Source organism: Cuculus canorus, chromosome 3 (genome assembly GCF_017976375.1).
Source record: "Cuculus canorus isolate bCucCan1 chromosome 3, bCucCan1.pri, whole genome shotgun sequence".
NCBI lineage: Eukaryota > Metazoa > Chordata > Aves > Cuculiformes > Cuculidae > Cuculus > Cuculus canorus.
Genome location: NC_071403.1, coordinates 55,459,279 through 55,485,268, shown reverse-complemented (window position 1 = coordinate 55,485,268; position 25,990 = coordinate 55,459,279). Strand labels below are relative to the sequence as shown.

At 36.3% G+C, this 25,990-nt stretch overlaps 1 protein-coding gene across 2 annotated transcripts in view; it reads left to right on the top strand.

Annotated features, from left to right (window-relative positions):
• Nucleotides 1–25,990, top strand: part of PRKN (parkin RBR E3 ubiquitin protein ligase) — a 722,467-nt gene that overhangs the window by 314,138 nt on the left and 382,339 nt on the right. Inside the window, exon 5 of one of the 2 annotated variants that reach the window (XM_054062009.1) lies at nt 20,561–20,644. The exons of the other annotated variant lie outside the window; for it this stretch is intronic. Coding sequence (XP_053917984.1) covers nt 20,561–20,644 — 84 coding nt within the window. The remainder of the gene's footprint in view (nt 1–20,560; nt 20,645–25,990) is intronic. 2 annotated transcript variants of the gene reach the window in all.

Here is a 25,990-nt window from a genome sequence, read left to right as displayed (position 1 = left end):
GGCACAATCTTAAGCCATTGATATAATTAGAAACACTGCCAGCTTTGCTAAAAGCAAAAGACAATATTTCAAATCTCCAAATTTAATTTTTCTTATCAAAATTTTTATCCTAGGATACCTTTGTTGTTCTTCTATGAAGGGCCTCTATTTCTTTTTTTCCTACTTTAGATAAAGCCTAATGGGGCTGAACTCGGCTTTGTTCTTCTCTTCTGAAAGCTAGATTCCTTCCCTTCCATGGGCACTGCAATATATTCTGACTTTGTTAAGTAGCTTCACTGCTGTGACAGGAGGTTGCTGCACTACTGTGACCTCTCACGGGAATTCTCCAGCCGTTTCACTATTGATATTAAATATATACACCCACTCAAATAAAGAGGTGCAGTCATAGTATTATGGAGGTGTAATTTAAGGCTCAAGAGAAATAGGATGCGTACATCTGTTGGACATTATAGTTGTTAACAATGAAACAAATTCACTGTGGTCCCTTACCTTCCCCCATGAGGAGCTGTATAGGCCTGGGTGAAAGAGGCAAACACAGTTTTGCTCAAGACCATTCCTGTTGTCCAAGGAATACTAGAATCTACTTGTTGCTTACTTCTGTGCTGCTTTATGTTTATTATATCTTTAGGTAATATAAGTGTATTAGCCATCTACAGCTTGATGGATGGTCATGCTACCCTGGCATTTGGTGCATTCATCAAATTGACTTGTAGTGTTTTAGCATCCAATTGCATGCAAGAAAGCCCATCCCTTTTTAACTTTGTTCAAACTATTGTCATGAATTAAAAGGCTAGAATTTTGTTATCTTTAATTAAAAAAACAAAAATCATAACTGAAAATGTAAGCTAGATAACAAGGTAAGAATGGAAATAAGCCATAGGTAATATAATTTCAGGGTTCTTTTTAAGATACAACATCTGAGATGTTATAAAATAAAAGTTCTTTCAGCCTTAACTAGATAATCAATAATATAGATGTAATAATTATGTAAGTCTGATTTCAGTTTGGTATTCCCAGCATTCTCCTGAAGAGCAAAACCAGGAAGCAAACTTCTCTTTTAGCCTGCAAGAGAGCTTATTCATTCTTAGGCCAGAGAAAATGCTAATTATCAGTTATTTTTTCAAGCTGAGCATTAACTGAAATGTAAACTTCTAATTTGGAAACACATACATCTACTTTTTATTGAATTTTGAAATTATTTCCGTTTGGAAATTTCTTGCCTGTTCCTGTGTACTTCTGCCATCAGATGCATATTGTAGACATAATCTCTACACTTAGCATTGTGGCCAAGGGAATTCATATCATATAGTTTAGAAACAGTAACTCCATCAGCCATGCTTCTGTATGTTGGTAATGCCACTCTGCTCTCATTATTCCTGTTACTATGCATTATTTAATATGCCTTTATTACAATTCAAATACTTTATTATTTACTGTATGACCATATGCTAAAGACATCAACACTGTAAGCCCCTTTTATTATGAATCAGATTTTCCCTGATCTCATATATCCCTCAAAGGGGCAAATAATTAATATCAACAGATGTCTTGATGAAAAAGAAGTCTTCAATAAATTTTATTTTAAAACTAGCAAAGAAAACACAGTCTTCTTCCATCTGAGTATCAGTAAGGAATATTCACCTCACGTAAGCTGTACCATTTGTCACATAGATGCCCATGTTTGTGTTAACTCTACATTCTCTTTATTGGAATAAAGGAATAGACAATTTGAGGACACCATTCATCTGACCTGTTCTGGACATCTACTGGAAAATAAAATTAGTACAACTCTGGAGCTATGTATTTTTCTCCATTATTAAAGGAGCATAGGAAGTCGCAATCAGACAGAAATGTCTAGATGTGGTTAGGTACATACCTCTGTAGGTTTCCCTGGACCAGACTTTCACAGATACTAAGTTGCTTGCATGCTCAGCTTTGAGATGTTAATGTGATTGATATAAGTTGCATTTAACAGTGTCATAGGTGATTGTCAGTGGAACTGTGATTTACTGGTGCCTCAATTTCCACAGTAGGTCATTGCCATCTTCATCACATAACACTTCAAAAACTGAGTGGTGCAATATCTGAAAGACTTTAAAAATTTGAACCTTTGTCTCAAGATAGATAATTGGTGTGAACATAAGAAAAAATATTGCCCTGCTCATTGGCAAAAATTTGTGGCACTTCAAAAGGGTAAAAAGGGAGTAGAAATAAAATGTGTGGTTTAGTTTCAGTATTTTGAATAAATATCAATAAACAAAGTTGGTGATTTGTGTAACCGTTATTGAAGTCCAATGAACATGCACCCTCAGCTGGGTTAATACATCATTTCATTTACCTTATTAAGAGTTACAGGGCTTGCTCTGAGTAAAATAAAATACACAGGATGCTGGTGGATGCATAGTTTCCTTTGTATCTATATCCCATGACTTATAATATACAGCTTATTAAACATGGAAACCATTTTTTACCTTTACTGTGCTTTGCAACACAGAAGATTGCCAAGGTATTTTGTGCCTTAGTATATGGTTACAATCTTATAATTGGTAAACTAACTGGTCTGTAGGTTTTCTCATATTTTAGTTATATTAATCCCAAGTGTGAGTCACCTGCCTCACTGACACTCAGTCATTTCCCTTTTTATGTCTATTTCTGTGGATCTAACTTCATTAGAGTTGCATATGCACAATGTCCTTTTCTACTTAGTTATCTAAATGAGCCATAAACATAGAGTTTCAGCTTCGTGTACTACTTTGACTGTTAACAGAAAGTGTGTCCTTGACATTTTTTTAATTCTGAGTAATTTTCAAATAGCTGCTTTAGCCAATTTAGGTGGGAGCACCCTGAAAACAGTTGAGGATATAGTGTTGTCTGGATATACTACCAGAAAAGAATTTGCCTGTGCATCCTCCTAGCAGCAATATTGGTACCACCCCATATCAAGTTACAAAATATAAATCTGACTAACCTTAGTGCACTGTTCACATTCCCTATTCACCACTGGAAAGGATGTGACCGAAGTATAGCCACTGGCATTTGTGGAGACCAAAGTTCCTGTTCACAACCCTGGATTGCTTCAGGTTTTCTGTGAATTAGCCTAGAGCACTTCTCTACCTAGTTGGCAGGTAAAACCAGGTACTGCCTCAGCAAACAGGGCCAAGATGTCCTGCAGCTGTACCTCATCTCATACCTCACCTAGGTTGCACCAACTGTCCCGGCACTGACCAAGTACTCTCAGCTGGCAGTCACTCTTCTGATTTGGGAACTCAGCTGCATCTGGGATACAAACCATCTGTGATGATCCTGCTCACCTGTTTAAATAACACTCCTTGTCTTTCTTCAGTGCCAGTCTTGAAGTAGAGCTCCTGACAGAAGCAGTGAGAGACTTTTTCAGTGTTGTGCAACAGTGTTTGAAGGGGGATATCTTCCCCTTCTAATGGTTTTCTCGGTATCTGTTTCTCATACTAGAAAGAGAAGAGGTGTGTTTCTGGTAGGTGATTTTCTTTGTCTTATCTGTTGTTCTGTAGTGTTCTCAACAGATAGAGCTTCAGCAGATTGGAATTACAAAATACAGGTACCTAAATGTTTCTTCTCATTTTTTGCCGGTATCTTTAAAAATCTCTTATTAGAACAGATTTTCTTCAAATGCTGGAGACTGCTTTGGGAAATCACTTTGTTTATTTGAACTTTTCCTGTTCCTTTCCTCTTGTTCTCCTCCAAACTCCTCCCTTTCCTGAGAAAACAAAGCTAAACAAAAGGAAAACACAAAGTAGAAATGAAACAGTACTCTATCTTTGTTTGACAACAGCTATTTCTAAGAGTACTACCCAACTTTGTGCTGTATTTCTTGGTTTGGGCTTTGATTTGCATGGGAATTTCTCATTAGTCTGTGGTATTTAAGAAGGTGTTTCCTTTTTATTCCACTTGTCCTAAAGGAATATTTGGTAATCATATCTTGACCTCATTAAAATAAGCGTGTTCTGATGGGTAGAAAACTAAATATGTCATGACAAGTAGACTTGAAAAACTCTCCTTCAGCTTCTGTCTGCTTTCTTTTGTATGAAACTCTTTTAACATGAGATATGCTGTGGGATTACCTGACTTGAGGGAGTTGAAGTACAACCAGCATTGAATATATGTATCTCTTCTTCCTCACAGTATTTCTCTGTTTGCTTACATCTCTGTGTCTGTTTGTGTTTTTCACCAAAAATAACAGCAATCATGTTGATAGAGTACATATATGCAGTGGTTGATTAGCACAGTACTTGAAGAAAAAGTTGAGCCAGTAAATATCTGTGATGTTCTCAGTGGGAACCAGACAACTGGAATCGCTGATAGGAGTCAAGGGGAAAAGTGCAGTTAATAACTTGTAGATATTTACACCTTTACTGGTCTCTTTCATGGCACAAAGGCATTAGCAAAAGTGACAGAAACGAGTTATGAGCCATTTACTTGGACTATCTGGAGGGATTTAATCTCACTTGGGTCGTGGAGTTGAATTCTCTGGGAATTGGTGTTACTGTGATAGGCTGTATCTGAAGGCCTGGAGTGCAGAGATAAGACTTTAAGTCCAGCTGGAATTAGAAGCAATAGAATTAACTGGATTGTAATGCTGTAAACCTTTTGGTTCAGATGTTGAAATGCCTCTAGATGGTAGTTCAAATCTCCTCCAGATGGAGGTTTGGCTCTGGGACCGGTAAGCAAGACAAACATTAGTAATGTCAAGGACTTTTTTTTTTGAGCAAGCAGAGTAAAATCATCATAGTTCAGCATGCTTTTCATTGTGGCTTTTCAGTCTTAGTTTTCCTCTTATGGCAAGGAGGATGGTTTACTTGTTTCAAAAGGCTAATTTTCCACTTCACTGACACTTATATCTTCTGTTTGTAGTTATTTTTTTTAAAGGAAAACTAGAAAAGTGTTTGAAAGGTCATTGCTTTCATAACAAATGATGCACGGCTGAATTTAGCTGGCACGTGCATATCAAGTTGAGATAACAGGGATTGCTATCATGAAAAACATATAATGGCTGTAAAAGAGCTCTGAAGGGTTGGTTTCTTGTTGGTATTTGTTTCTTCTTGTTGTTTTGCTTTTTTTTCTTGTTCTCGCCCTTTCCTTGGGATAGCTTTTCAAGGAAGTGTTTTTAAATGGTAGGTCTCCATGCATCTGCTGATGCATGCATATTTCCATAATGGTTTGGTTTTTTCTGTGATCATACAATATAATTAGATGGAAGTGGCAATGCATGAGTTGATAGATTAATTCTATACTTATATTAGGGATGAGAAGTTAATTGCAAACAATGATTGTAAAAGATGACAATATATTTTCCTGAGCTTAAAATCAAGTGGTTTCCCCTAGTGTAATAGGAAATACCAACTTTAAGTCTCCTAGAGAGAAATAAAATTAATGTACAGAGCTGATGATAGTTTATATTGTTTGTTTGGTTTTAGTACTGAACAACAATACTGGTTCAGGGATTTATTTATATTTTTATTTCATTTAACTTTTTTTAGGATCTGAGAAGAGAGGAAATATTTCTAATTTCAGTTGAAGACATAAGTCTGTAACAAGGGCCTGTAGAACTACTTCAATTATGTATTATTATTTTAAATATTGTCATTAATATTGTTAAATTTATGCTAAATTTAAAAGTGAGGCTGTCTCAACAACTCTGAGGAAATAGAAATCAATCTATTATGGTTTAAAAACAGGTGGGCAAAGAATGAAAGTGTCATTCCCACAGCCACTTGGTAAGCAAGTAAGAGCTCTGAAGGGAGGCTTGTTTTTCAAATCCCAGTGCAAAGCTATTCCTATTAAATATTGGACTACAAACCCTCTCTATAATGCAGTCAACTGATTACAATGAAATTACTGTGATTACTGTCAGCTGAATCCTATGATCTATGATCTTCTCTTTTCTGCTTCTTACAGCATTGTGTTCTGTGCTCATGTGGCTGCATCACAGAGTAGTTATACATGATGAGTTCCATGCACTACATGATTCCATTGTAGTGCATGGAATTACATGCTTATGGTTAATTATCATGCGTAAATGTATATCTGTAGTCTATGCAGTGGTAGCACCAAAGCTCTAGAGAGTAAAACTTCGTTTCAAAAGTAATCTTCCCCCAGAGGAAGCTTGGAAGAATGTAACAGGTGAGAGCTCAAGAGTCGGAGAGCATGAAGGTGTTCTTCACGTTATCTTTTTCAATTTTTTAAGGTTTTTTTTTTTCCCCCCAGGTATAAATGTATTATCAAAATGCACAATAGCTCAAGAATATTTCTTTGGTGTCCCAGCATTGTGCAAACTTGTAGAAATTGTATGAGAGTAAAACTTATGACCTTCTATTAACAATTCAGAAATTGTTCAAATGCAATCAATAGATGGATGTTGGTATGAATTAAAAGGAAGGTAACATGATGCTGCTCTGTAAAATAGAAATCTAATATACACTGGTAAGTGTGGTATTTATAATATAACATTTGACTGGGTTGGTTTTTTGGGGTTTTTTTTTGCTGTTACTGACCTGTCAATTTAATGAAGCTGAGATGAGTTACTAGATCTTGTTTAAACTTTCTGCCCAAAAAAAAAAAAAAAACAGCCAAAAACCTCCAGGTGGCAAATCTTTGGTTGCTTCCCTTTACCTTAGGTGTAGAGAAGTGAAGCACCCCCTCACTTGAGAGTTGGGGTAAAGAACCTGTATGAAGATAATGAATTACTTGGTTTTCCTTGGAAGGACTTAGTGTGTTGGAACATTTTGTTTTCTATCAGTATCAGATGAGTTCATTGTGTAGTAATTGATATCAGGTTTTGCAACAAGGAGATACTCAGCTACACTTTGTCTACAACCTGCACTCCCGTAGATGTGATAGGATTATGTATGCTTTATCTTGGCAAAGAGAAACCATTACCTCAAATTGTAATTATCTTGTTTACAGAGTTGCAATTTTGGGATGTTAATTGCTCTGCAGATGGAGTGTCCGTTCAGACTTGAAATAAAGAACACCTTGAACGTAGTAGAGAAACTGAGTCTTGGGAGTAATGTGTAAGACCTGGAATGGTGAACGTGGTTGTGAACAGCAGTTGTGTAGAATTGAATGGCTGAGCTAGTGTGTGTGGTCAAGGAAGTCCTGCATTTTCTTATTAATATATATTATGCTGTACTGCACATCTGTGTTCTGATTAAAGTGACAGGTCTAGATCCTTTTCATTATTATAACTAAATTTGTCATAGCTAAGGCTGTTGCTGATAAATAAATAAATAGTACTGATTAAGCCACTGCCATAGGCACCGAACCGGGAATTGGTCAGAATATTAGTTCTATTTAATCATATCAATTTTATGTTGTCATGGTTTACACAGAGCCGCAAGCAAGGAAAACAACATCATAGCGATAGTTAGAGTGCTAGTCTTGTATTATAAAATGGGAGACACAGACGCTTAAGTACTATCTGTTAGCTTTCCCTCTGACAAAAGAAATGGATGCTAAAATAGATTACAGTAAAAGAAAAGGAAAGTCTATCTTCAGAATGAAATATAATAAAGTCTGTGGAACTGTTGTTTAGTTTGCAATGACTGTCAACTCAATGTAGGAGTACCCTGATTTTGTCTGAGTGCCTACTCTTGTCTAAAACTTAAAAATGGTTCTCATACTTGGTTTACAAGTGGACTTAGTCTGAAATGAATTCAATAATTTGAACACTAGTCATAACCTCCGTGAATGAAATAACAGCTTTCATGTCTACAAAACTAATATCTTTTACTCACCCTGTTTGGAATTCAGGGTAAACATGAAGTTTACCTTGAAATTAAATGGTATTTTACGTAGCTTCTAGATGATCTATACTGAATTATGCATTTAAAATTATCTTGGTAGCAGTCACCTTTCAAAGTTATCCTATTTCTACACTTAAGGCTTGTGTAAAGTGACTTCAGGTGAACCATCTGTGACTAGACAGTTTCCTCATTTTATACTAGAGAGCATCTCACTCTGTCGAAGGAAATTGAAAGCTAAATGTAGGAAAGCACTGATGAGCCTGAAAGAGGCTGGGTGCAGAACAGAGTTACCCAAGAAATATTTTGTTCAGTTGCCTTTTGAAACTTGAGTGTCTTTTCAGAACATTAAATCATTGATTTTTTTTTTTCCCCTGTGCTAAATGCCTAAAATTGTTCTTATTTACAAATCAGCTCCTAGAATTAAATTATTTGCTTAGAGTAGGTATAAAGAACTGAGGCACTTCAACATCATCTCCTTCAAGGCTGATCCAGTAAGACATTCGCAGAAATTGTCTTGTATGAATGAAGAAGATTGGGTTATTACAAAATTCAGGTGATTGGGGCAGCCTTTACTTTTATGCAGAGGCCTCCTCAAAAGCGTCTCTCAGAAAATGGAAGAGTTGGATTCAAATGCCCCTTTAGCCCAAGCTGATTGGCCTGTTCTGTGATTTGGGTGAAAACCATAAAGATTGACTTGAGGCATTTTCCAGTTGTGCCAATATGTAGAAAATAATTCAAGAATAATTCTGATTTCATGTGTAGGGAGATGGAAGTGGAAAAAAAAAACAGCTGAGCTGTAGTCTTTAAAGCACTGCTTAGGAAAAGAAAAGTTCTGAGAGTTTGATACTAGGCTATAGAAATAGATCTCTGTTATTAAATCATGTTATGCCATAAGAACGATCAGGGGATGGAACACTTCTCCTATGAAGGCAAGCTGAGAGCTGGGGTTGTTCAGCCTGAGGAAGAGAAAGCTCCAAGCAGATGTTATTGCAATGTTTCAATACTCAAAGCGGGCGTATAAGAAAGATGAGGATAGACATTTTAGTAGGGACTGTTGCGAGCAGAACAAAGGTTGATGGTCTTAAATGGAAGAGGCTTGGTTTAGACTGGATACAAGGAAGAATTATTTTTTTTATAGTGAGGGTATTAAAACACTGGAACAGGTTTCCCGAAGAGGTGGTAGAAGACCCATCCATGGAAAAATTCAAGGTCAGGCTCTGAGCAACATGATCTTATTGAAGATGTCCCTGTTTATTGCTGGGGGATGGACTAAATAGCTTTTAAAGGTCCCTTCCAACCCAAATCATTCTATGAATCAGTGACTGCTTTGGATGACCTTGTCCCTGTATGTGCAGTACATTGAAGGCAAAAGTGGAATCCTGAACTTTGCTTTTATGTCAGATTTCTGGAGGTCAGACCTCTAGAATTTACTGGAGATAGTGACAGATGTTTTTAATTAATGCTTGTATAAATCAAGGGATTTAGTGTAGTGTATGGGATTCTGAGAAAATTTAGGTACCATAATCCAAAACAGGCTCTTAGCTGAGAGATTTTCTGGTGTGACGAGGTCCTGTGCTATCTATTATGCAATATCAGAGTGGCAGCCTTATTTCACAGAGGTGAATGCTCCCTGTCCCTATTTTCTGGTTACTTTTAAGTTTCAGTATATTAGTTCCTTTTCCTGCTTTTTCTTAATTTCTTCCAGGTCTAGTTGTTTTCATGGGTATCTGCATACTCAGATGTCTGCCCAGCTGGATGTTCTGTGTGATGGATGTGTTCTCTCATAAAGATTTCACTGACCTGCCTGTCACAGTCTTAATTCTTTAACATTAGCTATGTGCTTGTGTAAAATGCTTTAAGAATCATCTTTTAATTTCTTTTATGTGTATTAGCAGGATTGTGTTTGAGGAGAAAAAAACAAACCCTAAACCCAGGGAGCTGGACATGACAGGGCAGCTGGAACTAGATGGTCTTAAGGTCCCTTTGAACTCAAACCATTCTATGATTCCAAGATTCCTGAATTTCTGAATGCCTAAAATAAAGATACGTTCACCTGTGAATGCTGTGGTGGGCATGTAAAGGTTACAGCAATTGTAGCACTCAAAAAAAAAAAAAAAAAAAAAGGCAAAGAGGGCAACTTTATTTAGGTTTTTTTTTAGGGGAAAAAAAAAATCTTTGATATCCTATACCTCTTCTTCTGGAACATAAGAATGTTGTTGCTAAACTGATATGATATTGTCTTTCAGAGTTCTCATTACATGCAAAATAAGAAGTGGGCTATATAGCAATCTATTTTCTTCAGGTACTCTAGTGTGTAGTCTTGATTTTACCGGTTCATATAACTTCAGTAACTGAAAAAAATTGCTTGAACACCTAATAAAGTTAGTTTCTTTCTAGTGGCCCTTATGGTTTAGATCTTTGGGTTGACTACTTGAGAAATATATTCTTAGTAAAAATATGGAATGAATTCTTTTTTTTTTTGTCCCATTAAAATTTGGAGGGGGGTGCTCTTCTTTGTGAGTGTATCCAGTATCCTCAGAGCATGGCTCTTTCCAGGGGAATTAGAGGAAACCCTGTATACAAAGTAAAAAAGTGGAAATAAGGGCACAGACAGTGACAGAGCAGAGAGAGAAAGGGAATGGCAGGAATGTGTGGCTAAGGGCAGTATACTCTCCAAATGGATCTACCATAGCCTGAGAAGGTGATCTGACTGTTGATGGACATGTTGTGTAATGATCACTTATGGAAGTGAATCAATGAGCTGATGGCTTGTCCAGCTGTTATTTATAACAGGAATCCTCTAGCTTCATCTCTGTCAAAAGATGTTTTAAAATCCTTGTCAAAGAAAAATAATTAAAATTGAACAATGTGAGTTGCAATTATCACATCTGAATTAAATTATTACTGTGGGACTTTCATGGGGCTTGGTTATTTTTTTTCATTTTATATCTTAGATTTATTACCTTTGTTTAACTATAACTCAATTTTAATTACAAGGTGTCTAATTAGCATTATTAGCAAAATGCTAATTGTAGTCCTCATCTGTATATTGACTTCTCTTAGTTTTTGTGTTCTTGTGTACTACTTGACTTAGTTTGTGTGTTTTCCATGCAGGCATAGGTTATGATTCATTCAAGTTGTAGGACAGGTCAGATCTTCTCTGCCTAAAATGTATAATGCTGCTTAAATGTTTCTGTAGGACAAAAATTTTAGATTAAATTGTTTCATGTATGGCATGAAATTATAGTTGTAACTGGAAGGAAAATAAAACAAGCCTTTACACAGAAAATATCTCCCACCTGTCCTGAAAGATTCTCCTCAAGTAAGGGAGGTACAGAATCACCAGCATATTTTCATACTGACTTGAAATATGTTTAATGAATTTTAATGTTAGCACCTGGTTATGGAGAGGTAATACACATGAAAGTTTAAGGGGTCTTGAAGGCACTTCACCTCCAGACGGCTGGCGTTTTCCCAGAGATCTTGGACTTGAAGGGGCAACTCCTTGTGTGGATAGGGGTATCTTTACACTAATCACATTTGTCTTTTTTTCCGCACTTGTGCCAGGCTTGCCATGGCCCTGGGGGCACTGACCAGGCTTGAATGATGTGGCCCCAGCAGCCCCTGTTCACTCGGGTGTGAGGAGCTCTAGTGGAGGTTCTAAGGAGGCTGCCTTGTGTGCTATTGGTCCTGATGGTGCTGGGGAAGGAGGGCTTTCCTGGCACTGCTCTTTCCAGCCCACCAAGTCCTGTGGGAAAAAGTCCATGTGCTGCAAACAGCTGCCGTTTTAGAAAAAGCTAAAGTACCAATTAAATATTAATTCAAGTTTAGTTGGTTTAAAGCCTGTAACTGTGGAAAAGATAGTAACAGAGTCAGTATTTTGGTAGATTTTGAAGCCAGTATTTGCACTTACTGATTTCAGCCAGAAGCCCTTAAAATGTGGATTAAAATTCTCAATGTAGAGAGTTGCGGGTCCAACAGCCATGAGCGTTCTCATTTCTGTTGGAGTGTGCTCGGCTATGCCCAGAAGGTTTAGATTTCTCCTGTGTGAGCTCCATGGGCTTGCAATGATCTGCCTGTTTCCCCTAGGAAAACTCCTGAAAAGTTGCTGCAGTACCAGCAACTGAAGCCTGAAGGGCCCTTTTTTCTTTTATTATTACTCTGCTCCTGGATATACTGACTTCAACATGATTTGCTGGTGTTAACACTTGTAACTGTGGATCTGGGATTTTTTGAATACTACCATTTCAATGGATAGAGTAGATTCCTGGTGTGTTGGGAGAATTACAGATATTTTCTCCAGTTCTGTTTTCTTTCAGTCATTAAAAAGCATTTCATGTCATCCAGACAGAGTAATATAATTTATATTTATAGATTAGAAGTCATCAGTCCGATAGAATATTTGAATGGAATTTGGTTGTTTGTTCTAAGAGACTCTAAATCTACTTCTTATTTCATGAAGTTAAATATATCTTTCTTTCTGGGGTGATGTTTAACTATATTCCTCTCAAGCATTCAAGCAACAGGAGGACCTTTTCAATTCAGTTTCTCGGCTGCAGTCATTGTACTTCAATTCTTTTTATTCACTTTTACCCCCTTTTTTGGTGGGGATAGCCCACCAAATTAACTGTCTGAAAGCACATTAAGATTTTTGCTTATATAAATGCTGGCAACATGGAGCACATTGTAAAATGTTACTGATAGAGAGGTGATTCTGGTGACCTTTATGTTGGATATCTTTATGTATTTGTTCATTATGGTTGGACTCGATGATACAGTGGGTCCTTTCTAACCTGATATTTCTATGATTATTTAGTTGAAGTCAGTGGGATTTCTCTTGCAAATCCATATCCTATAATACAATAGGAAAGAAAAGAAAGACCAGAACTTATTAAAAAAATCTTATTAATAGGTCTTGTTTCATTTTATTTTTGAATAAAGATACCTGTAATAAGAAAGAAAACGTAATGATTAGTAAAATAACATCATGGGAATTATTTTACTATACTTGCCTGCATTTTCAATTAGAGGTGCGATTCTCCAATAATTGATTTGAAATAAATAGCACGTAGGAAGTCTTAATTGCATTAACTGTGAGTAGTTCAGCAAATTGTCAGCTACTTCATTTTGGAAGAGTTATAACTTTTGACATAAAACTGTCAATTTACTAATTAGGCTGGACAATCTGAAAGGAAAACTTCATCTTTGAGATACCACTGTAAATCAAACCTATAGGTTCCATTTCATGAAGACTTAAAATGTGATCAACTCCATTATTATTTCTCATATGAATAAAGCTGTCCATGTGCTTTATTGATTGCTGTAATGACCAAAGCTAATGATAACCAAATATTCCTTCTGATGGATTCTATAACTTGCTGTGTAGACTAAGCCGTTAACTTCAGTCCTCCCCTTCCTGTTCCACAGACCCATTTAAAACTAGCCCTAGATTAGTTTAGTCATCTTCTTGATAACGTGCTTGCTGCTGTATGAGACATTTTATGTCAAAGTTGGATTGTGGTTAATTGGTTAGTGTTGCTTGCAAAGAATTGTGCAGTTGGAGGCACTCTGCTACTCTGGTGTGATATGCAGAGTCACATCATTCACAGTAGCATTTATTAATGTTGGGTGTAGGAGGGAGCAACTCTAATGTATTTACTTATAAATCATGGGTTGCCTCTTGCATCCATGTGTCCTAGTCAGATGGTCTCGGTCTTGACAGAAATGCCACAAAAAAAAAGGTCTATGTAAACTGTGAGTAAGCTTAATTGCCTCTGTGATTACCTTTACGATAAACTTTGAAGCTAAGCAGAGGATTTTGGTCATAAAGGTTGTTGATCTGGCAGTTTTTACTTCCAATAGACTATCATAATAAATTTTCAAGTATTGTAAATAGAACCTATGTAAGAGGCTAGCAAGCACTTCCTGGAACTAGGTGATCTTTAAGATTCCTTGCAACCCAAACTATTATATGATTCCATGATAATTGTCAAGATAAAGAATGCTGAAATAAATAATGAGCTTTAGATGAATGTTATGATTAAAATAGATATATTTCTTCTGAACTGAAATGAGCTCTCCAGTCTTTGCTGTTAGAAATGCATCATACAATTCTTTTTGTCTGAGTATTGCTCATGTAAGAGCTAGATTTTTCTTAGTAAGTGCTTCACAAGATGATCACATTGCTCTCCTAAATTGAACCTGTTAAGAACTTGTAGAACACAGATTGATGTATCTAGAAGTCCTAGTTTTTCCATCTCCGTTACCGCACTAGTAAAATAGGATGAAAGCTTTTATTTGAATGCATTATATCCATACCATTATCAGGAGAAACGATCTAGCATTCAGCAATGTTGACTCTTATGACAAGTGCAGAACGTGAAGAACGATGTTCTGGGTTAAAGGCTAAGAAAGTGTGAATGCACTGGTTTACCAATAGTAACACCAGGCTTAATCAAAACCAGTTTGTCTCTCCAGGAAAAAGCCTTGCTTTTTCTTCCTTTTCACAAACTATAGATTTTTGCCTAGTTCCTTGAGGATGTATCGTCTACTGACCCATCTCTGGTTTTACCTATCAGTTCCAAGACATTCGTGAGCCTCCAGGATCTGACTGTCATCTTGTAAGTTACTTGCTCTGATATACTATGGAGGTCGCATAAGAATAAAAGTCCTGGAAGATGCTAGATTTTAGAGAAGTAGATGAACTTTAGTCAGGGAAGCAGCTTGGTTATTTGGTAAAAATGTCTATGCAGTTGCAATAAAATGTATGTTCCCTTATAGAACCTTTTCTAGGCTGAAGTGGTTGTGTTGCAAAAGTGAGCTCAAACTTTCATTAAGAAGGGTAAAAGAAGACAACAGCAAAGAGATTGTATAATCTCTGCTGATATGGGTTAGGTGGGATAACTTACTGTTCATGTAATATTCATTGCCTGTGTTAAACTGTCTGCATGTATATATTTACCATCTGAATACATCTTGGTTCCTACTATGTCTGGGAGAGTTGTCCTGTACTAGCACTGGAAGTAGTGAATTGTGGTAGCTTGGTGTGTATACCCTTGTTACAGGATGGCAAAAAGAAAATAACTTTTTATTCATTCATCTTTGCTTTTTGGGGGAGCTTTTTTTATTATTACTTCAAGATACTAAAATCATGCTGAGAGGGCACCATACAATGGTTAGCTCTTCAAATGTTGTCGTGTAGACAGGTCAATAGCCATCATTTTGCAGAGGAGTCTGAGGGCTTGCATGCTTTGCATTAGATTTAGTGCTCTTTCAGTGACTTGTATGCTGATTTTTAGACCCTTTCAAGTACCTGGAATTAGTTCTTACATTATTTTAAAAATCCTTCTGCATTAATACTTGTCCCTTGGTTGGGTCATTTGCTCAACATTTTAATGATTTATGTCTCTCATGTAGATATTAGCAGGTACAAAGATGTGTTTTAATGATATTCTGCTGCATATTGTTCACTGGGGGAGAATATAAAGCAGGGAAAATACAAAGCATTAAAGACATGGATAGTTTCCAGCCTTTTAAATGATTCAAAGTCTTTGATGAATCACTGCATTCTGTAGCTGACCTCTGCTTCTGACCTTCCCCTGACTTCACAGGTCAACAGTTCTGTCAGCACCTGAATTTTGAATAATTTGTCATCTGAGATCCCTAGATAGTATTCCCATTTCCAGAGATAATTTTGGGTTTTTTAAGTGGTTATTGACCAAAGTTCAGGTTTGGTTCTACAATACAAAAATCTGATCTTGGTTTCTGGATGGGAAGTATGCTGAGAGTAGTGTACTGTCCACTGGACTGTGGACCTGTACACTATACTAGTGGAATGTACACATGTTTCCAGTACTTCCCCTGTATATTGAAAAAAAAAATCTTAATCCTCCCTATTCTTCATAGTTTGCATAGGAACTTTGGTTCAAATTTAACTTGCCGTTTGCTAATGTTTTACCTATTTTTTTTTTTGTTGGTTTTTTCCCCTTAAGGCAAACAGGCACAAACACCACATTTTCTGCCAATCCACCTTGGACTCTTCTTTCTGGCTTAATTTGTCCCTTAAGAACTTGCTCTAACTTGCTAGAACAGAGAGAAAATGCTTTTGACTTGGGTCTGGTTAATGTTATCAATAGAATTAAGTGTATCTGACTTTCTTTTTAGGCAGTGTGAGGAATGGTTGGACTTGATGGTCCAGTGGGTCCTTTCCAACCTATTCTATGATTCTTAGGGGTTTTATGCCCACAATAAGAGTTCACGTAATGAAGTGTTAGATTGGGTGTTGTTTTTCTATGAAGGAAAACAAAAAAAGCTGTTGGCTACTGTGCAAGTTAACAGCTGAGTAGTCACTAAAAGTCTGGGACTGTGCTACTACTAGATCCATATATATATGCTGTATACTTTCAGCATGCCTTAAGAGAAAGATAACATTCTTGTTACAAACAGAGAACTGCTGCCTTCAAAAAGTACTCTTGTATGCATTAGAAAGGTCATAAAAAAATTACTGCAGAGAGTGAGAGTGCTCTTAAATTCATACTGTGCCATATAGCATGCTACCTTTCCCTCAGAGGTGAGACCTTGAAAGGTGACCGCAACATTTATACAGTTGGTGTTGCTATAAATAAACCAAAAGATATTGTTGTATTAAGTATGTGAGGACCTAATCCAATGGTAGGTATAGTAGCTGAATTCTAACTAACAGTAGTTCATATTGCATCAACTCCTTTCTGTTCTGGCTTCGTTAAGGATGCTTTCTCAGTTATATTTTTCAAATCAGAGGCTCATAGCTCAACTACTAGAAGACTGCAGCATAATTGATATAGTGATTGTTTTAAATCAATTTTCCATGTGCACTTTTCTAGAATTTCACTCAATCTTTTAAATGGTCCTACATGTGTTTCCTTTCTCACTTAAAAATTACTCTGCCTTCTTACATTTTTGTGAACATGGATTTACACCTTCAAACTACTGAATAGTTGGGAAGCATTGTTGTGCAATAACTCTAGTGAAGTTAAAAGATTAATTCCCCTAAAAACTTTATCTTGAAATATATTCTTCTTATGCAATCGAGACAATTGGTACCAGAGTCAATAGCAAATACCTGTGGAATTGCTTCCATGAGACTTTTAAATGATCTTACTGTGTAGCAGTCTTGTGACTTTATTTTTGTGTACATGCAGGCATAGCATCATTAACTTTGAGAGCCTTTATATTAAACACAAATGGATGAAGTAACAAGAATTACTGTTGGTCTTATCAGGACCAAGAAAAAGTGATTGTGCTTGGGGTTTGGGTGAGTTTTCTTGGGTGTATTTGGGAATTTTTAGGGGTTTTTCTTAATGATATCCCTCCTTGCCCCAAATTTTATGAAGTGCTCTTATTTCTTATTTTGTGCCCTTTTTTCCTATTCTCTTTCCAAGCATAAAGTACGTAAGGATTACCCAAAGATATACAAACCCAATGAATTCCTATAAACTGGTAAAATATTTTTTCTAATAAATATACATGAACAAATTTGAATGTGAAGGAGTAGGAGTAGATGTTAAGGAAGTGTTAACCTGTTAGTCTTACTTGTTTTTAACAAGTCAGTGAGTTTCACAGTATACTTAGAGAGTGAAATTCTAGGACTGAAAAGCAAAAAAAAAAAAATCCTAAGACTCCCATTAACAACCACTTGACCTGATGATAATAGTGAATCTAACATGCTAGGAAAAGTCAAAAGCTTGAAAGTGTAGGAAACGATGATAATGGGATATTTGAATTGCTGTTGTGTAAATTAGGTAAGTATTATGTCAAACCACCATCACAAGAGTAAACTTTTAGATGCTGTCAGGTTTTGTTATTGAGAAGTTGATCAAAGAACCTGCAAGAGAAGGCAGTGCAGAGGGTCTGATTTATAATGTTAGTAACGAAGCCCTATTGGTTAGCAAAGTCTGTAAGATATTTATGTTCAGCAACTTCCCGAAATCTAAGAAAGACAAGTGTTGTGCTTCCTCTTAGAGGGGAGCCACATAAAAGTAGGTGTGCTTGTTGAGAGGAAGCTAGAAGGGACAGGTGAAGAGTTAAATCTGCGGAGATGAAAATTATAGTGTAATCAAAGATTATGTGCACAGAATTTCAAATAGGACTGAATGAAAGCTGGCCCAACTAAATTGTGAATTACAAAGAAAAGAAAGAAGTTGTTAGAATTAAGGATGCATCTTTCAGAAAAATGAGTAATGAGATAAGTTAAAACAAGAGAGCAAACCAAAATAAACACATAAATCTAATGCCTTAAATACAAAATTTCAATTAAGCAAGTAAAAAAAATTGCAAAGAGAAGAATAAGTGTTACTGAGTCCTTTTACAGTATAACAGGAGCAGAAAGCGTGTTAAGTCCACTAGATGTTTGCAACAGAAAAGAAACACTTTGAAAGAATGAGGTATGCAGCTGCTTCATGCTCGGGAACTAGCAGATGGGATCGGTATGGAGGAATCGGGGCAGCACCTACTGGAAGCCACTCTGTGGACCTTTGGATGCAAGTTTCACCTGCTGGTGATGTAGTAGATGGAATTCAATTTATGTTACTATTAGGTGATGAGCACAGGAAAAATAACCTCAAAGTGATATATATGTTATGGATTTTAAGAACTTACATTCAGGAATTAGATCTAAGAGCTATGATAGGTAATTTTGGCAAAATGCTGCCTTGGTGCTTAGTAACCCATCAGCAAGGTAAATCAAATTTTAATAATTCTTTTAGAAAAGAACAAATTCGGAGACACACTTTTCCCATTCACTAGTCTTGTATGCTGTGTCATGTTCTTCATATTCTAAAGAGAGTAGAATTAGAAGAGCTACTAAGTAAGATATTAGTCAAAGGTAAGGAACATCCTCTATATGAGGAAAGGCAAAGTAGATTACTTTTCTTCCTAGAAAGTAAACAAAGTGAGAGGTGTGTACAGTCTTCGGTGGCATGGGGAAAAATAAATAGTGGAGTGTTGAATTCAACTTTCAACTGAGTTGAAAACAATTAAAGGAAGGTGATTCTTTACACAGCCACTAAAGGAGGCCCTGCTGCTGTTCCTGCAGTAGCTCAAGAATACCAAAGATTAGTAAGAAGTCAAAATTCACTGGATGTCAAAGTTGATTTTAAAATTGTTTTAAACAATTAATTCTAGTGGGTTCCTCCCCCCTGCAGTTTCAAGTAAAATCATATTATTTTATGGTAACCATGGTACACTGCAACTGTTTTTCTCCAAGAGAGTCAAATCTACTGGTAGTCACCCCTATGTCTGGCTGCAATGTGGCTTATATGTGTGCAAACTCTTTTACGTGTTTTAAATGCCATCACTTTGGCTATGACAGTAGAGAGCAGAACTTGGTGCAGATTAACCTCTTTCACTGAACATTTCAGATAGGCTGTCAACCTTTTGTAGATAGGTTCCTACTAAGTTAGTTCAAAGCTTATCTCACCTGTATCTGCACCATGCTGCAGAGAAGCCTCATACATCAGTAAAAAGGAGATGCATCTGTATGTGGTACTGGATTGCTTTGTAATCCAACGGAGATTTAAGTGGATGGTAATTTCATCAGTGCAGTTAAATGTCTTAACTGCTGTAACTTCTCTTCTGGGTAAAGTTTTCTTGTTATTTCTGAGTAGTGACATTAACCTCAACACACTTGAGTACTCCAAGGAGCAAATATTTGAGTTATTGGTATCTTCTTGGTTGCTTATTTCTGGTATGTATATGGGTATCTGTAAGCTCGTACCTATTTCTTAGACTAATTTTTATTGTCTATGAATTAAATATTAACTGGTATGAGATAAATATCAAAAGAGGAGACTTGTGCTAATGTATTTTTTTTATGTGCTGAGAAATAGTTTTACGAGTATTCTTTTATATGCCACATACAAAACATTCTTATTTGATAGTTCATACTGTTAACCATGATATTTTGCAGCTGTGAAATCTAAGAATACAGATTTGTTTTCTTTTAATTTACTCTGCGTTTCATAAATTAACTATCTTAAATTAACTATTTATATTCAAAAAGTCACAGCAAAGTTTGCTAGGAATCGTTCATAATTTTCTTTCTGGACTTCATATTGGTGTGGGTTTCTTTCTTTTAATTGACAAAGACAAATCTTGAAGCTAATGCACATGTCCCCAAGTCTTCTAACGGTTCTTACTTAATATTTTCATTAAATGGTATTATGGTTAGGTGAAGGCTTTTTCTGGTGACAAGAAGTCCAATTTGTGTACTGCAAACATATCAAAATTCGCATTAGTAGCCCATGAAAACAAGCAAATTTCAGTGGAGTCAGAGCCATTTAATACTTGCATAACAAAATACAGAAAAGCTACTTAACCTAGTCTTTGTTACGCTCCAGTGTTTCTAAGTGTCTTCTACTTCCAACTGCCATAGTTTTTTTTTTTTTCTCCCCTTACTCAGCTGTGGACTAGGGTATAAACAGTGTGTGACTAGAAGATGAGTCATTGTAGCTTTCTAATCATCATTAGGTTAGACCCTGTCTTAAACTCAGACAAAATATGTACTGTTTGACTCTTGTTCACCACACTGGTCTCAGAATGAAGGGGCTGTATGTCCTGTCAGTTATGGAGCTTTACTGATGAATATTGTCTCATAGTCTGATTAGAATTACTTCAACATAAACATGATAAAACTGTCTAGCTAAAGCCTAAAATAAATGGGGGTAGGAAGAGGGACAACCAAACCAACTTTTATATGTTGACTTAAGTAGATTAAAACCCTTATATGTTTTGGTTTTATTTTGAAGGGCCCATCTTGCTGGGATGATGTGCTGATTCCCAACAGAATAAGAGGCGTTTGCCAGTCCCAAAGGTGCAATGGAAACATAGCGGTAAGATTTTGTTATGTTTCTCCAAGTACTGTAGCAGCTGTAAGAATAACTCTGTAGCAATTCTAACCATATTAGCTGGTCACCATCAGATAATATATGTCCAATGTTTAGCAAAAAGTAGGAGCTTGGTCAGTTGCTCCTTGGAATGAAGGAGAAAATGATTTTATGTCATCCCTTTCACTGAAGTAGAACTCTTAGATATTCAAACACGTATAAGTTAAATATGGAATGTAATATTTAAATTTTTGTCTGTGCTTATTTTTTAATTATCATGCATACATCAGTGCCCTGAGAACTTCAAATTTCTGTGTCATCTTGCATATCAGATATCTTATATCAGATTTTCAGGCTTTGTCCGCAAAAGCAGTTTTCTTCACAGTGTTGATTACTTTACAATCTGCTCTCCCACATGCTCAACATAGTTGTTTACTTTAAGTGTTTCTCAAAGTGACAGCAATAAAAAGCCTGAGCAAGAAGCAGCATAGACATCTCGAGTTCTTAAAACTGAAGACTTTTGAAAACATTACTTATGCATAAACAAACCTATGTATACATATCTTATAATGTGTTAGATATTGTTCAATAGTATTTAATACTGATGAGATATTAGAGGTACTTCCTTCTTGGGGGAAAAAGCGTAATTTGAAGTGTTCCTGCTGGGCACAGCTTTTTAAAACTGAACTCAAAACTTTGTACGTGTGAAAAGATTCTATTCATCAAAGACTTGCCAAATGGGGCAACATAATTGTCTTTCATGAGAGGCACTTGCCTCTTCTGCTGTAGTCTTCTTTGTCTTGTCTTTCCTAGCTAGATAGTTGTGGAGTGGCCCATCAATGTGATTCCATAGGTGTCTCCTGCTTGCCCTAAGATGGTTTAAGGAAATATTTTATCTAACTTTACATAGCAAACGATTGTTTAAATAGCATGGGACTTAAGGCTTCCTCCATGCACAGCCTACAGAAACTGGTCTCACAGCTTTTGGGCTTCTGCTGTTACAGGAGGGATCCCTCCAGGCATTTGTCACTCTCTCCTGGTCTTGTAAAACAGCCTGTCTGTCTGTACTGTGCCTTTTTCCAGAACTTGTCCTATCTGAAGTCATAGTTACTTGGGATCATCCATTTGTTCCCCGGTGCCATGTGTACTACAGATTTAAAATGTCCTCCTGGTTTCTGAGGTGATCTGAAGCCGGGTGGTTAAACCCCACTACAAAAGCAAAGGAAGGCAATAGCTAACTCACCTGGGCTAAAGTACCTGCATCCCTTTGCCAGTGTTGTCTCTGCACTATCCTTTGGAGAAGACCCCTTTAAAACAGGCCAAAGATCTTCATCAGTGGTCTGGGGCTTTTTAAATCAATGGTGAACTTCATGCCTGTGTGACTTTCATGAATGTATTATGTGTCTTTGGAAAAGAAGAAAGAATAACTTAATTCACAATCTGAAACATCTAAGATTTTCTTGGCTGTTACAATCTTTAGGAGATTAAGTCACATCTTATGATTATGTATTCATTTTTGCATTGTCATGACAAAGTTTTTTGCAGTTACGTTTTGTCTGCCTAAAATAGCTTCACAGTGTGCATGGTTCTCTACAGTGATGAATAATGAAGATTCTTGGAGATTCATTTGTCAGTTATCAACACACTGCAAATAATGCTGTATAAGCAATGAAAAAAAAATCCTCCATTTTTTTTTTCCCCCAAGACATAAATATTTTGCTTAAGAACTTGTTTCTCTTTGGGTTCCACTTCTCATAAACACCAGTTTGCAACGTACCTTCAGGAGGCAATGTGGGGTTTCTTTCCCCCCAAAATACTAACTTGTAAATTTTTTGCTATAAAGTTAGTGTCTTGCCAGAAACTACATGCTCTAGGTCTTATGGTTACAAATATGAAAATAGAGTAATTGATGACTTCAGAAAGCAATAGAAATCAAATTTCAGTTTAGTTAATGTAGTTCACTGCTAAAAGGTATAATGAATACCTTAAGATAAATGCACTGGGATTCAATAGGTATTCCAATGTTCTTATAATAATGAAATGTATCTGATTAACTTTTGTGGGTTTGTTTTACATAAAATAATTGAATTGAAATTTTCCTATGATGTGCTCTATGTACTTTATTTGTGTGAAAGAAATAAGTGTGAAATGTAAATGTTGCAACTGTAACATCTTAAAATATGACTGATATCTGACTGAGAAATTGGAGAACTTGAAATACTCGAAATCAGTCCCCTGTGCTGCCTCAGGCACTGTTCCCACAGTTTCTCTTCATGTTCTTTTCGATTATAGGCTGTTATCCTGTAGCCTGGGGTAATAGGACCTTGAAAGGGTCTATGCTTTATCTAGAACACAGGTGAAAATGGAGTCTAAACAGAGATTTTTTTGAAAAGGTAATAAGAAAAGTTTCCATTTTCGTCATCTAGTCTATTCTTGGACTAGAAGTATTCCCAAAAAGCTGCATAACTCAGGACAAAAATTTGTAACCATGCTGGAGGAAAAAAAAACCAAAAACCCAACTTCTATGAACAAGTTCTTATTCTTCTTCTTTAAAAGGCTGAAATGAACTTATTCATTGTATGAATGTAGTCCTATTTAGTGAAAAGGTAATCCAGTGGAGTATTTGAAGTAATGCTTTAAAGTTTTGCAGTATTAATAATCTTAGAATTGTTTTGTATAATCGGTTTGTCCAAATCAATAGCTTTGCAAAATATAGCATCAGTGATGTAGAATTTCTGCTAAGTAGAATAGACCATACCACAGTTAAAATGAAAGTGCTGCTCTTCTCAGGGTGTTATAAATAATCAGTTCCAGTAACTCAGGGAAATGAATAGAAGCAAGTTATTTCTCAACCAATTGCAAGCTTGAGTTGGAGCTATCTTGAGTTTCAGTTCTGTTCTTGGTGTAATGGTAATAATTGGAACGCATGCTTTCTGCTGAATAAATACATCTTGTCACATGCAGCTGAACAAAAGCTATAGATAATGTATCTCAAATTAAATTTTAGCTGCTATCCTGTCTATCCTGTTTCCAGAAAGGGGAGAAGTAGGTTGTATTTCTTATGATTTTGATGGATTCAAGTTTGTCCTTACAAGCAATTAGAATGTTTGATTCTAAACTCTTTATTCAGTCAGTAAATACCTTTCTCTATTCAAGCATTCTTACCAAGCTCAAACTTATGCAGTTCTCTGAAATAGACACTGTTTATCATCAAATGAAGTGAATTTCTGATTGTGAAGAGGAGGACTTTACTACTTCTGTGTATAAAAATTCTATTACGTTTTCTTTCTCTTCATAGACTCCTGCTATTCAAAAGTAATCAAGAGTCACAGAAATAATGTGGCTCTCTTCATAGGTAGGCAGGGACAGAGCTGTAACACCACTGAACTGGTGGTTTCATAGGAATTGACTCTGCATCAGTTTCTGAAAGACATTGCTATGTCTGCAAGGCAAAATATCAGGCAAATTTGGTTTTAACTTTAGAAACCTGTGGAAAAAGGTATTGATTTTTCTGTGTGTTCTTGAGATTCATACTTGATATGCAGAATGTTACTGTGGACTTCAAAATCTCAGAAATAATAATGGAAAGGTTAAATAGGATTATATGTCAGATATGGTTTTAAACCATTGTGAATAAGGAAACATTAATGCTATTTTCATGGATCTATATAAATGTATTTCTGTCCCAGGGTGATGTCTCAGTATTGTTATCTTGAATATTTAATTCCCGATGAAGACGGCATCAACTGTCCATCATCATGATGACTGAACAGCATTTTTATTTATTTTCCAGTTTCCAAAACATATTATGTTTCAACAAAGTGTTTCTGCAAGAAGCAACTGGGCTTCTGTGAACTTACTGAAGAATGTCTACGTATTATGTTTCCTTAAGTATCAGTATAACCTTAAGCTCTATAGCAATTGTGTCCAGAGCATAGTCTTATTTTCCAGTTTGGTCACTTATCTGTCTTTACTCCTCCTTTTTTTTTTTCTCCTGCCATGGTTGGTATGTGGTAGTTAGACATTGTACAGTGGAATGTGACTGTTAGAAACAGGAGCATCACTGTTCCAGTGTGTGTTTGGGATGGAGTTTGCAATAGGAAGCGTGTTATGTTTTTTTATTATTTTTATCCTTTGAGTCGTCGCATGGAAAAGACAAAGGGTAGTGGGTATAATCTCCTGGGGAGATTCTGATCAGATTCAGAAGAGAATTTTTCACCATGAGGACAATTAAATACCAGAATAATCTCCCCAGGGAAGTGGTAGATTCCTCTCACTTGACACTTTTAAGACTTGCCTTGACAGGGTGTTGGGCCATCTCATTTAAACTATAGATTATCTAAAAGGTTGGACCAGATGACCCCTGTGGTCCCTTCCAGCCTGGCATTCTATGAATCTGTGATTATGTAACTTCTGTGTTGTTTTTCCACATTCTTCCTCTGTGATTTGAGTTTTGCAATCTTATTATATTGAAATTTTTGAAAGTGTCATGAACATTTGTCCTCCTGCATGTTTACTGTCATTAGGTCTGGCACTGAGGAGAGCAATGTTATGCAATATTTTCATAGACAGTTGGTTCCACAGGGAGTCTGTGTTCATCTGGAATCAGCTGTCCTAAGAAATTAAGGAAATAGCATTCAGCTTGGATGCTTTAAATATATAGTCTACCAAATGCTTTTATTTCAAGCATCCAAAGCCAGTCTTCTCAAATATCACTGTTTAGATGAAACATACTTCTTTTTTTCATCTCAGTTTTCTTTGATCAGCTCAGACCTTGGTTTCAGCTTAGAACAGGGAAATTCTGTAGTGGTTACAGTATCAAAAGTCAAGTAATAAATTTAATGATGCTATCAAAATGTGAATATAGTAAACAAAAGCCTATTGTCTCACCATAGGAATTCTCTGATATATTGCTATGTTATTTATTCATTGTTGTTTATAGTGCTGTGGTAGGTTATTTGTGAAAGGAGTCATGTCTGTCTCTCCTCGGAGCCATTAGAATATTTTCAATGTCATATTATTGCTATGAGTAATTTTAAAAATTCTGAAGCGTCTCTTAATACCAAGAAGCCTCTTGACATTTTATTTCTTTTATTTCATTACTGTTCATGTTAGTTTGCCTTATGCATTAAAGATTAGTCTGGCTATCACATGCTTTAAAAAAAAAAAAAAAAATGAAGAGAAGGCTGTAGGGAGATCTTATAGCAGCCTTCCAGTACCTAAAAGGGGGCCTACAAGAAAGCTGGAGACTTTTTACAAAGACATGCGGTGATAGGATGAGGGGGAATGGCTATATATTGAAGGGGGGAAGATTTAGACTAGACATTAGGAAGAAATTCTTCACCGTGAGGG